Source organism: Pogona vitticeps, chromosome 1, assembly GCF_051106095.1.
Source record: "Pogona vitticeps strain Pit_001003342236 chromosome 1, PviZW2.1, whole genome shotgun sequence".
NCBI lineage: Eukaryota > Metazoa > Chordata > Lepidosauria > Squamata > Agamidae > Pogona > Pogona vitticeps.
The window spans coordinates 81,362,376-81,375,263 of record NC_135783.1 but is presented as its reverse complement, the minus strand read 5'-3'; the positions used below and the strand labels follow the sequence as shown (position 1 = coordinate 81,375,263).

The window sequence follows — 12,888 nt, the reverse complement described above, 5'->3', positions numbered from 1 at the left end:
AAGGCTATGGCTTCCTTTATGGAGTCAACCCCCTTATCATATTAGATCTTCCTCTTTTCTCATTGTTTTCAGCTGTTCTTAGCATTGTTGTATTTTCCCGTGAGTCTTGTTTTCTCCTGATGTGCTCAAAGTACAACAGCCTCAGTTTCACAATTTTTACCTTTAGAGAGAGCTTTGGCTCATTTGACGCATTTTATAATTATATCTGCAAATCTAATTCAAGAAGTGGCAGCAAACAAAAATAAGTACAAAAATATATTTCTCGGTCTATTGGGCTCTGGGTTAAGAAACACACTTCCTTTCTTGGACAAGGAAAGAGATATGAAAAGTGTATTTTTCCCCAATAATGGGTTGTTTCCCCAACATTTATACTAGCCATGACAGGGTGACCAAGACCCTTCATCAACTGCACATTTAGCAAAAAGGGTGTGCATACTAAAGTTCTCAAGTTCCTGATTTGCAAATATATATATAGAATTTCTGTATCCAAAAGAGGTAACAACTAAGTAGCAAGATATATCACAGAAGTAAACTGACTATACACATACATACATCGTATCTAAAACCTCCTACCTCCAGGTACTTGTTCCATGAATATTTTGATGAATCCATCTTCACTAAATGAACCAAGATACTGGACAATGTTCTTGTGTTTCAGGTGCTTATGCAAAGCTATTTCTTCATGTAGAGGCTGGGAGTATCTGAAAGGCAAGGTTTAACAATTTTCACCATTTTCACTGTACAGAGTTCCATACACAGCAGTACTTCAATGGACCTGTTTAAAGTGAAATAACAATTGCCCAGGCAACATTTGCAGAAAGGAAATAAGGCTCCAAATGAAAAGATAATACAGAATAAACAGACAGGCAAAATAACTCAACGATCTCCCAAGTAAAGGAAAAAATTAAACTGAAGCTTATCTCTTTGGTTGAATAATCCAACACAAAAGAAAAGCTTTTAAAGGAGAAGGTTTATAGGATATGTCAACCATGGATGTTTGCCCTCAGTCCAGTAACTTATCCCTGCTTCTTCAATGAGAGATGCTCAGTTTCCCCACCTCTGCAGTGAGAGATGTCTAGCTCACATATTCTATCTGGCTGCATGTTTTCTGTGCTGTTCTGGGAAAGATGAGACTAAAAATATATATATATATAGAACAGGGATCATGTGGATATATATCCACATGATCCCTGAGATGGGGTTATCTTGGAGGCATTGCTACATCGTGATAACTGGCTCCAAGATAAACCCATTGTAAGGGATCATGTGGACTTTTTTTTTAAAAAGCAATCTTTATAAAAGAAAAGATTTCAGCCATCTCAGATACAGTTCCTATTGTAAAGCACCACTGCTTTTAAAAACGGGGCCTTCTCCATGTTTTGCTATGCTTGTTTCCTGCTCAGGAATTGACCAGCCCTTTCAAGCTTTTCTCAGATAATTTAGACTGAGGAAGTGTCATGACTGTGGAGGGGCAGTCTCCCCCCAAAATATTTGTGTGAGGTGTCCCAATGAGCTATCTCTGGCCGAGGTGCAGGTACAACGATGTGTGTGAATCTCTAGAAAGGAGGACAATTAGGAGAACTGAAGGAAAGAGATATAGTATTTAATCCTTTCCATGTCTATTTTACTCCCCTCTATTTTCTTCCTGCAGAGTAGCTGGGAGAGCAAAACACTCACCTCTAAAAGTCCCAGGAAAGAAAGCAACAAGTTGAGTGACTACAGAAATAACAGCAATAGCTGGGGGAAGGATATTTCTGCCTTTCTGTCATCCCCAGCCATTCTTTCTAATGCTAGGCATTAGAAAGGCACCCAAAATAATATTGTTAAGATGCACCCCTGCAATACGAACAGGGCTCCACAGATTTGATCATAAAAGGAGCTGGGGATATTCGTATATGAATACGAATACCCCTGCACAGCTGGAAGTAACAAGGGTCCAGCCCTCTGGGGCCAGACCGTCCACTCATGCGTCCACTGCTACCACCTGCTCTGCTCTCCCTTCCAATCACTCTGGAGCTCGCCAGTAATCAGCCTGGCAGGGAGATTCATCTTCCCTCCTTCTGCCAGGAGTATACAAATACGAATACCCCCATCTCTAGTCATAACTCCTTTTTCTCTTCTTTTGCTAGAGTTGAACACCTCTGAGATGATGTGAAAGACAATCTAAAGAATATGAAAATATATAGAGAGCTATTAATAGGGTTTTTTTTTAAATGCCACTGTTAAATCAGCAGATTTAATTTTACAGTTGCAAGCAAAGCAGTATTTATTGGTATTTGGCATTACTATACCTGCTGTCTCTTTCTGGGATTTCTTTAATGGCAATTCTGACTTGATTGCTCAGATCTCGTCCAGCATAAACTATGCCGTAAGTGCCTTTCCCCAAAATGACTCGCTCTCCATTTTCATCATATTCATAGTCATACTGTAACAGAAAATACAGCAAAAGGAACGGATCTATGACTCTAGTATGTATCCTCCTCAAACATTATTTCATAGTAAAAAGTGAACAAATGATAGTTGAAAACAGAAACATCCTATCTGAATGAAATCACTGTCAACATGAAATTATTGATTGATTGATTGATTGATTGATTGATTGATTGATTGATTGATTGATTGATTGATTGATTGATTGATTGATTGATTGATTGATTGCCACTGCAAGTGTTTTAGGAAAACTTCATCCTGACACACTGATACTTTATTGGTTGCAAACTTGATATTGCACTTTTCATTGGCCCATTTACATTCTCAGAGCAGACTCTAGCTTAACAAGATTGCACCAACATGAGACTGCTTAACTGCATGTGGATGGGGTTGAGTGGCTACCAGCATCCCATCCCTCTCCCCAACATTTCTCTGGGAATGCCCAGTAAAAGAAAACATCTCACACTGTGTTCAGTTTCTTGATTTGTGGAAATGGCAGATAACAATTAAAGAATACTCAGTCACTGAGAAGCGTATTGTGCAGTTTTCTCAAGATATTACTGAAGAGAAAGAAATAGGATGTCCATGTACCTAGCATATAGATGCCCCCGAGCACACTGAGTTAGAGCCAGTTCATGAAGGAAAGCACCTTTATCTGGACCCAGGGCTGTACTGGGTGCAGGAAAGAATATGCTGATTTGGATGAATTACTGGAGTTTGATAATGTGAATGGATCACTGGAATTCTTTCTAGAATGATATATCAATTTGATAGATGATTTGCAAAAGGCTATACTGGAATTTAGCTCGCTAGATAGCTCAGTGGTTTAAATATCTGCCTATGGAGCCAGGACTTGGCAGTTCAGTTCCCCAGAAAATTTATAGATAGAGCTAATAAATGCAGATTATCAGGATAGGACATAGGAACCAGTATAGATATATTTATGTAGAAGATGTAAATACCCTAGAGAAGTGTCAGCACACAAAACTTTAATTCAATCCCAAAAGTGAGTACCCGGGCAGTGCATTCTGGTGATGAGGCACGTGCCTCAAGTTGTAAACCTGCTGCAGGGACACATCTTGGCAATCCCAGGATAGATCTCAAAAAGACTGTGAGGACACTCAATATTTGGGTGATATCCTAGAATCCACTTGGGATTCCATACAGCAGTTGAGACAAGTTCTTAGACTTCAATGTCTGGATGGCAGCAGGAATAAATTGTGCCCCTCCTCCCCGGTAAAGAAAAAGCAAGAAATGGCCTTGATTGCAGACCATCTATGGTCAACCCAGTAGAGATTGTGGTGAAACCTAATGCCCAGATCTTTAAACTGTCTGACCTGATCAATTGAATACTCACTTTTTCATGCTAAATGCTATGAAAGTCCATGATTTTTCTTTTAATAAATTTATGGTCAGTGGATTGCTCTTGCAGTAAGTCATGAATGCATACATTAGGTGACTAAGATCTAGTTTTGATCATTACAACATGACAGCATCATCATAATATTTAATACTGAAACATAAAATGCTTGGGTTTTAAAATCTACCTTACAGAGCTCAGTTCTCAATGGTGTGAAAACCAACAAGAATGGAAGATTTCTCTTACCTCCAGGGAGTCTCCCTCACATTCACCTTCTTCTGTATTTTTCCCTTTTTCCTCAGTGATACTATTAACCATTTCAAAAAATCTGCCAAAATTCAGAGCACAAAGAACTGTTAACGAAAGAAAGAAAGAAACCTAGGCGTTATTATCATTACATGTCACTCTCTAAAATATTTCAGGGAATTCAGAGCCCGAAAATCCAGAGGAAATGGGAATGCACTAAATTCTGCAAGCATCCCCTTCAAAATGATTTCTTGGTACTCATCTTTCTACATTTGCTTGAGAATGGTAAATGCTTACTGTTTCACAAAAAAGATGATTCAACCTCCCCTAGATTGTTCCCTTCTAGTAACCTGATATTATTTTTCATTGACCAGCCCACACACTATGCTAATTGAAAGAAAAGTCTGGGCTAGCAGAAAGGTGGTTTACAAATATTAGGAAAAGGGAGGCAGAATCTTTTTTAAAAAACTACAATAGCAAATACATATAAAAACAGAGACAGAGTTATACGGTCTGTTACATAATAAACATTCATGAGAACTGAGAGGACATAGGAAGTAGTATAGACCACTCAAATCAAACATTCAGCTTTAGGTTTTGTGATTAAGAAACCACTTTTTCAGGTCTCTTGTGGGGAGTGCAGAAAAATTATAAATAAATGTCCCAAAATTTCTGCCATTTAAAAGACAAATAAGCTTTTTTCCATAAAGTGAAAAACACCACAGAGGAGGGTTGTTCAGGGGGAGTCAATACTTTGAGGAGTTTATTCATGCACGTGCATTTATTATTTTTCTATTTTTTAAAAAAGAAATGACCCTCATCTGAAATAGCAGAGGCTATTCCACCTGTATCATTTTTTCCACCTTCTATATCATTTTCCTTGTGCAATAAATAAGAGAGCACATTTAGTTTGAAAAAGAATATAATTATTTTCCCCCATAATTGAACTACTTAAACTACTAAAAGCATGTGATTTCTACTTTTATCTGTGGGTCTTGATTCTATTAATATACAATTATTTCTGATATAAAGATATTTCACATGCTGACATTTTACACATAGGATGAGCAGTTAGTCAGAGATGATTCCACAAGCTGGATTAAAATTAGTAAGCAGTAGTAGTTTGCAGAACATTTTCATGTAAATTACATATGGCACATTTTTTTAAAAAAGAAGGTTTAAGATGCTGAATATTGGCCAATACCTACTTTTTGCAGTGGTGTTCTGTACAGAAATATATTTGAAAGTCATCTGAATTGTGCAATACATATAGGAAACAGCATCGTTCTTCAAATTTTGAAATGCTGGAAGAAAAGCAAAATTACTGATTTGAAGATTCTAACACTCAGGCAGTCTTATATTTGTGAAGAGAATATTTTATGCCACTGACATAATGGCTGCAGCAATTCTTTCCTCCAGTCAGTTATTGTTACATGAAAACTGCTCGAGGGGAATATGTAATTGTTTTTACTACGGAAGATAAGTGAAAATTTCATGGAAGAACAAGTATGTTAAGAACTGAAAAATGAAAACAAAGGTTCACAAACAAGATGTCTACTGTATTAATTTGGATGCAGACCTTTTTTTGCATTAAACGCAGATGATGGCAGCTAGAAAGGGGTCTGGGTCTCAATTGTTCACTAATAGTGGCTATTTAGAAAAGCACTCTTGAGTATTTTCTAGTAACATGAAAGTTTTCAGTTAATACTATGGACACTTCTCTCAGACAGAGGCCTTGTGCAGCTATTTCATAGTTTAACAAGAAATTATTTTGGAAATGCTTTCTGTAGACTCTATAACAATGTGGAGGACCTTTTGGAACAGATTTTGTGGGGGGGGGGCATGGTAGACTATATGGAGAGAAGAAACTCCATTGCCCATGTGGAAGAAGCCCACTTGTGTAAAATCGAATTCCAGCCTGCCATGTATTTTTTAAAAAAAACATCCAATTGACTTGCAACAGCAACAACTTTAGCCATTTTTATATTTATGATGCAGGTTGAATGGGAATAAAACACTGTTTTTAGACAAAAGAGATATGCAGTACTGTAGTAGGTGAACTTTAAACTTAAATTTTGAAAACTGAGAGAAGGAAGAGGAAATGGAGGGGAGAGAGAATACATATGTTGGCTTCAGTTATAGTTTTAGCAACAGAGACGCTTGAAGTATTTGTCTTTGATGTTTTCTTATTTTTACATTTTTCATTACTTCTTTAAATACTGAGGACACAACCACACAATTCCTCGAAGCTATTTCCATAGAATAGAGGCAACCACTGGAAAGTCCCTGTCATCTTAGAATTTGTTCGTCGTCGTTTAGTCGCATCCGACTCTTTGTGACCCCATGGACCAGAGCACGCCAGGCCCTCCTATCTTCCACTGCCTCCCGTAGTTGTGTCAATTTCATGTTGGTTGCTTCTCAGACACTGTCCAGCCATCTTGTCCTCGGTCGTCCCCTTCTCCTCTTGCCATCACACTTTCCTAACATCAAGGTCTTTTCCAAGGATTCTTCTCATCTCATGAGATGGCCAAACTACTGGAGCCTCAGCTTCAGGATCTGTCCTTCCAGTGAGCACTCAGGGTTGATTTCTTTCAAAATGGATAGGTTTGTTCTATTTGCAGTCCAGAGGGATCTCAAGAGCCTCCTCCAGCACCACAATTCAAGAGCATCAATTCTTCAGCGGTCAGCCTTCTTTATGGTCCAGCTCTCACTTCCATACATCGCTACAGGACAAACCATAGCTTTGACTATGCAGATCTCTGTCGGTAAGGTGATGTCTCTGCTTTTTAAGATGCTGTCGAGGTTTGTCATTGCTTTCCTCCCAAGAAGCAGGTGTCTTTTAATTTCGTGGCTGTTGTCTCCATCTGCAGTGATCATGGAGCCCAAGAAAGTAAAATCTGTCACTGCCTCCATATCTTCCCCTTCAATTTCCCAGGAGGTGATGGGACCAGAGGCCATGATCTTAGTTTTTTTGATGTTGAGTTTCAGGCCGTTTTTTGCACTCTCCTCTTTCACCCTCATTACAAGGTTCTTTAATTCCTCCTCACTTTCTGCCATCTGAGTGGTATCATCTGCGTATCGGAGGTTGTTGATATTTCTTCCGGCAATCTTAATTCCGGCTTGGGAAATTCCTCCAGTCCAGCATTCCGCATGATGTATTCTGCATATAAGTTAAATAAACCGGGGGACAATATACAGCCTTGTCGTACTCCTTTCCCAATTTTGAACCAATCAGGTGTTCCATATCCAGTTCTGACTGTGGCATCCTATCTCACATATAGGTTTCTCAGGAGATAGACAAGGTGGTCAAGCACTCCCATTTCTTTAAGGACTTGCCATAGTTTGCTGTGGTCCACACAGTCAAAGGCTTCAATGAAGCAGAAGTAGATGTTTTTCTGGAACTCTCTGGCTTTCTCCACAATCCAGCGCATGTTAGCAATTAGAACTTGTTACTAATCACCAAAAAATCTTAAGAATGCCTTCGAAAACACATTAAAGTTTCCTACTAGAAATCTAACAAGAGACTCCATCTGAAAGATCACCTTCATGTCTAGAGCAACATATTGTATTGCACTCGTCAGCTATTATGCCAGCTACCTTTGAACAATTCTTTCAAAGAAAATGTCTGGTCAGACACTTCTCTGCATTCATCACTGCCAACATCAGCACCATCACTTAACATTGTGTTGTCACCTGCAGCTGTGCCAACAAGTGACATTTTTTCTCAGCCAGTGTTTACAAAAAAGCATACAACTTCAGTTAAAAAAAGAAGCGAAACCTTGATAATCTCTCCACATCTATTAATTCTAAAACTCAGCAGACTTACAGATGAGTTCTAGAAAACCCTGTAACTTGTAGAATCTGCATCTAGTACCTGAGGCAGTTTTTCTACCATGCACAAAAGTACTTGATGGCACATAACAGCACCAACAAAAATATATTTATTTATTCATTCATTCATTCATTCATTCATTCATTCATTCATTCATTTATTTCATTTATACCCCGCCTATCTAGTCAATTGTGACCACTCTAGGCGGCTTACAACATACACTTAAAAAATAAACATATAACAAACCTTATCACAAATAATAATTTACATAAATTAAAAGATAGAATAAATTTTTTTTCCCCAAAGATGGCGAGAAACGGGATATATTATAACAGAGAAAGAATAATTAGATATTAGGTGGAAAGGGGGAAGGCCTGCCTGAACATCCATGTTTTCAGTTGTTTCTTGAAAATACCCAGCGAGGGAGCTGCGCGAATGTCAGGAGGTAAGTTGTTCCAGAGGCGAGGAGCCACCGCCGAGAAGGCCCGGTTTCTTGTTTTTTCCTTCCGGGCCTCCCTCGGCGTCAGGCTCCTCAGCCTCACCTCCTGACTTGCTCAGGTGACACGGGTAGAACTGGGTGGGAGTAAGCGTTCCGCCAAGTATCGAGGCCCTAAACCGTTTAGGGCTTTAAACGTAAGCGTCAAAACTTTGAAGTCAACGTGGAACCGAATGGGCAGCCAATGCAGCGCAGCCAGAATAGGAGAAATGCGACGGTATCTTCGAGCTCCACTTAAGAGTCTGGCCGCCGCATTGTAGTTTCCGCGTCAGCCTCAAAGGTAGCCCCACGTAGAGCGCGTTGCAGTGGTCTAATCTTGAGATTACGAGCGCGTGGACCAGGGTGGTGAGCGCCCCCACATCGAGATAGGGTCGCAGCCGGGCTATCCGCCAGAGATGAAAAAAGGCGGTGCGGACCACGGACGCCACCTGAGTCTCCATGGAGAGCGCCGGGTCCAGGTGGATCCCCAGACTGCGAACCCCACTCTTTGCGGCAAGAGTCACCCCCCCAAACGAGAGGGAGTCGCCCAAGCCGCCAACAGTGGGGGCACCCACCCTCAAGACCTCCGTCTTGTCCGGGTTCAGCCTCAGCCCGTTCTCCTGCATCCACTCCAGTACGGTCCCCAGGCAGCGCTGGAGGGACAGGACGGCATCACCTGCAGTTGGAGTAAAGGAGATGTAGAGCTGGGTGTCATCCGCATACTGATGACACGACGCTCCACATCCCCTGATGACCCCTCCCAGTGGCCTCATGAAGATATTAAACAGCATTGGGGAGATAATCGACCCCTGTGGAACCGCACAATTGAGGCTCCACGGGGCCGAGACACTCTCCCCAAGCTGTACTCTCTGGGGACGGTCCTCCGATACTGTTCTTTTTGCATATGAAATTGCAGAAATATTTTATAACTGATATATTTTATGATGTGCATACATAGCTGAGAAATTATTTTGCAATGAAATATTATCTGTGCTAACCATGTTCTCTCTCTCTCTCTCTCTCTCTCTCTCTCTCTCTCTCTCTCTCTCTCTCCCTCCCTCCCCACCCCAGGAGCCAAATCTGCTAACTGAATAAGCAGATACCCACCACATTCTAATACGGAAGTTCCTTTCTCCTTCTCATACAGACAATTGCTTGGGAAAAGTCAAGATCTCTATTTTTTTTCCCCACTGACCTTTTTGTAGTACACCCACCTCATGCTTATGTCCTATTCTCCCATTCCCCCCCCCGCCATTCTGCATTTAAATGTGATTTTCTTTTGTTGATTCTGGTATTTCAGAGTACAAATGCTCATCAGACACTGTCATGGTGTAGTTATATCACTGCTCTTCTCTGAATAACGCCACAAAAATAGTGAGTAGGGCCCTGTCTGTGTATGCACCGAAGCAAAAACTCTGGTTTATATATGCTTCAACTAGAACAAAAAAAAATTTTTTGTTTTATTTTTGCTGTAATATCACAAAGAATCATTGTGGCGTAGTGGCTCAAAGGCTGCGTCTAGAAACCCAAGGGCTGGAATCCAGTTCACCTGTGAAACGTGCCAACTATTTTTGGCTCTTTTAATTTCTCTCAATCAAATCACAGACACATTGCAAATATTAAGTGGGATAGCCCCAATACATGAGCAATCTAAATATTAAGGGGAAAGAGGGTGAAAAATGTCACAAATAGGTATGAATGACCTTACCTTACTCCTCTTATAGAATCAGCACTGAAGTTCCATTCATGAATGCCTTTCTGTAACGAAGAAATTTTTTAAAAAAACGCACGCATTAATTCTGAAGTGTGCAAAACAGTTCAGCTTCTAAGTGTTACAAAACAGGTTATTTGACCCCTTCTTATTTATTATTTGAGACAGCAGTGGAAAATACTAATGAAAAAAGAAATAAAAATGAACAGTGCATATACATGTGTGCAAGTATTACTTGTACACACTGAATGAAATCCAATAACATAAAAGTATGCCACTTTTCATGACTGGATTTCAGACATTTTTTTTAAAAAATTATCCCAGCATGTCTCTTTTGCTGAAACTTTGAAATATCTTTCTTTCCCCAAATCTCTAACTTCTCCAGTTTTATATACTGAATCCCTCAAAACAATCCAGTAATTTCCCACTGCATAATTTTTTATTTGAATATACTTTTTCATGTTTGATGCCCACTTTAGTTCACCATTATGAAGGAGAAAAATTGTGTAAGTGAAGACATTAAGCAGTAGAAACACTTCCAGGTACATTTTCTATCAAAGCTGAAGCAACAAGAATTTTAAAAAACTCAATCCCAAATCCAGAAATTCTAACACTTTTAAAATTCTAGTTTCTCACAGCCCTCTGTGACCTCCTTACTTCATACTGTTACATTTTCAAGTTGGTGAGGTTAAATAAAAATGATTTTTCTGATGATCCAGCCAAAGTTTCAGTCCACTGGAGTAAACATTAAAGAGAGCTGTCCAACTCAGACATCTGTTTTCACTTAATAATAATTTGAAAAACTGACAGGAAAATTGCTTCAGCAGCCAGTATGAGACCAAGTGTCAGGGCCAAGACATTGCTGAGAACAACAGCAACATCCATCTCAGCTACTATCTGGTAGTGTTGCTAATAAAAATTCTTATGCCAGAGAATTTGTATGCCATCTCAACAACCCAGAGCAATTCAGCTATTGTTCAACAGCCAGAAAGGACCAGAAAATCCTATCTACATCAAATGAATAGTCAAAACAAAACTCCACAGCCATGAAGGATCCTAGCCAAAAATTTGTGCAAAAATAAACTTCAGTATGATACTGAGGACAAGAATAATGCCTTGCATTTGCTCCCTCAAATATTAAAGACTGTGAATATTTCCCTGTTCTCCAAACATCTCCAATTTCCTCTTCCCTCCTCCATTCAAATCAGTCATCTGCTAGAGATTATCTAGTTACAAGTTATAACTTGCACAGTGCAAATTACAATTACCTTTTGTTCTGCAAACCAAAGGGTGCCAACTCACCTTATCATCAGGCATAACATGCCAGATGGAGATGGTCTTTTCTTCAGCTTCACTATTGATGGACAGGTATGAAGGCTGGTAAATTTTTGTAGGCTCCAATATTAAAACCTTTGAACCGAAATATACAATGGTTACTATGCATGCAGTTTCTTCAAAGTGCCTTAAGTATTTTAAACAGTGACCATTCTACATTTAAGGTAAAGGTAAAGGTTCCCCTTGACATTTAGTCCAGTCGTGTCTGACTCTAGGGGGCGGTGCTCATCCCCGTTTCCAAGCCGTAGAGCCAGAGTTTGTCCAAAGACAATCTTCCGTGGTCACGTGGCCAGCGCAACTAGACATGGAACGCCGTTACCCTCCCACTGTGGTGGTAACTATTTATCTACTCGCATTTTTACATGCTTTCAAATTGCTAGGTTGGCAGGAGATTCTACATTTAGCTCTTATTAAATCTGGAGATGAGAGCACACTGCACAAAATATATATTTACAGCTTTACTGTAACTAATTTTGGATTTTATGAGATAAACTATTTACTGAAGGCCTTCTGGTTTTAATTTCTGTAGAATCTTCTAGTTCCCTGTATACTTTAGCACTTTGGTTTATGCGTGTAAAAATGTCAGAAAAATTTTAGGTGAGAAAGGAACACAGTATACACTAAAACCAACAAGAGCCTTGCAGCTCTTTAAAGACGAACAAGTTTTCCTTGGCATAGGCTTTTGTAGACTGTAAATAGGCTACAATCCATGAAATCATAGGCCAAATAAAACTTGCAGGTCTTTAAGCTACCACAAGATTCTTCGTTATTTTTATTGCAACAGACTAACAAGGATGCCCAGCTGGAAACGATCCACAGTTTTTTAGGGTCTAACATTTAAATGTTTGAGTGTACATATAAAGAGCCTGAACCATATTAAAAAGCTATATCTCATTACTGGTATTGGCTATAGAATCTGCTTTCTGTTAGCAAAAGGGCTCTGTTCAAGAAAGCTGGCTCCATCTGTTTTAATAATTCCCTTTCCTCCCCACACATGCCTCACTTTAACATTCACTCCATTCAGCAGGGAGCCCATGATCCTCAGTGTAGCATTTTCAACTGCCTGGAAGGGTTACTAGGGTGAATAATCACACATCCACCAGTCCAGTGTCACACACCTGAATGTGAATCCATTCACAAGGAACTGGTGTTTTCTCTCTCCCTTTACCAGGACCTTTCTCGCTTTTGTTTGTTTGTTTGTTTTAACTTATGATTCCTCTTTTTACTACAGTTTAATTCTGACTTCTTTGTAAAGATGCTCCCGCTCAATTGTATTGTATCACTTGTACTGGGGATACTGAGCATGTGTTCGTAATTTCAGCATGCATGTGCAAACTGGAAAGGAGAAACAGGTGGAGCTTCTAGTTCTAAAAAGAAAAGATGCAGAGGTACAAGAAATACAGGAAAATTGTGGTGGTTCAGTGAAAGGCGGAGCTGACTGGAAATGTGATAAAAGTCCCACTTCCTATAAGGCATCATATTCTGGTACAAGGAAGTAT

At 39.7% G+C, this 12,888-nt stretch overlaps 1 protein-coding gene across 2 annotated transcripts in view; it reads right to left on the bottom strand.

The window, feature by feature from the left end:
• The window catches only part of MAP3K5 (mitogen-activated protein kinase kinase kinase 5), a 118,762-nt gene that overhangs the window by 29,607 nt on the left and 76,267 nt on the right, over positions 1–12,888 (bottom strand). For both annotated transcript variants that reach the window (XR_013540601.1, XM_020779391.3), the window contains exons 11-16: positions 11,357–11,464; positions 10,052–10,101; positions 5,245–5,340; positions 4,037–4,118; positions 2,292–2,425; positions 574–701 (exon numbers count right to left, since the gene is read on the bottom strand). Coding sequence is in view for 1 of the 2 variants with exons in the window: in XM_020779391.3 (XP_020635050.3) it covers positions 574–701; positions 2,292–2,425; positions 4,037–4,118; positions 5,245–5,340; positions 10,052–10,101; positions 11,357–11,464 (598 nt within the window). In the remaining variant the exon portion in view is untranslated. The remainder of the gene's footprint in view (positions 1–573; positions 702–2,291; positions 2,426–4,036; positions 4,119–5,244; positions 5,341–10,051; positions 10,102–11,356; positions 11,465–12,888) is intronic.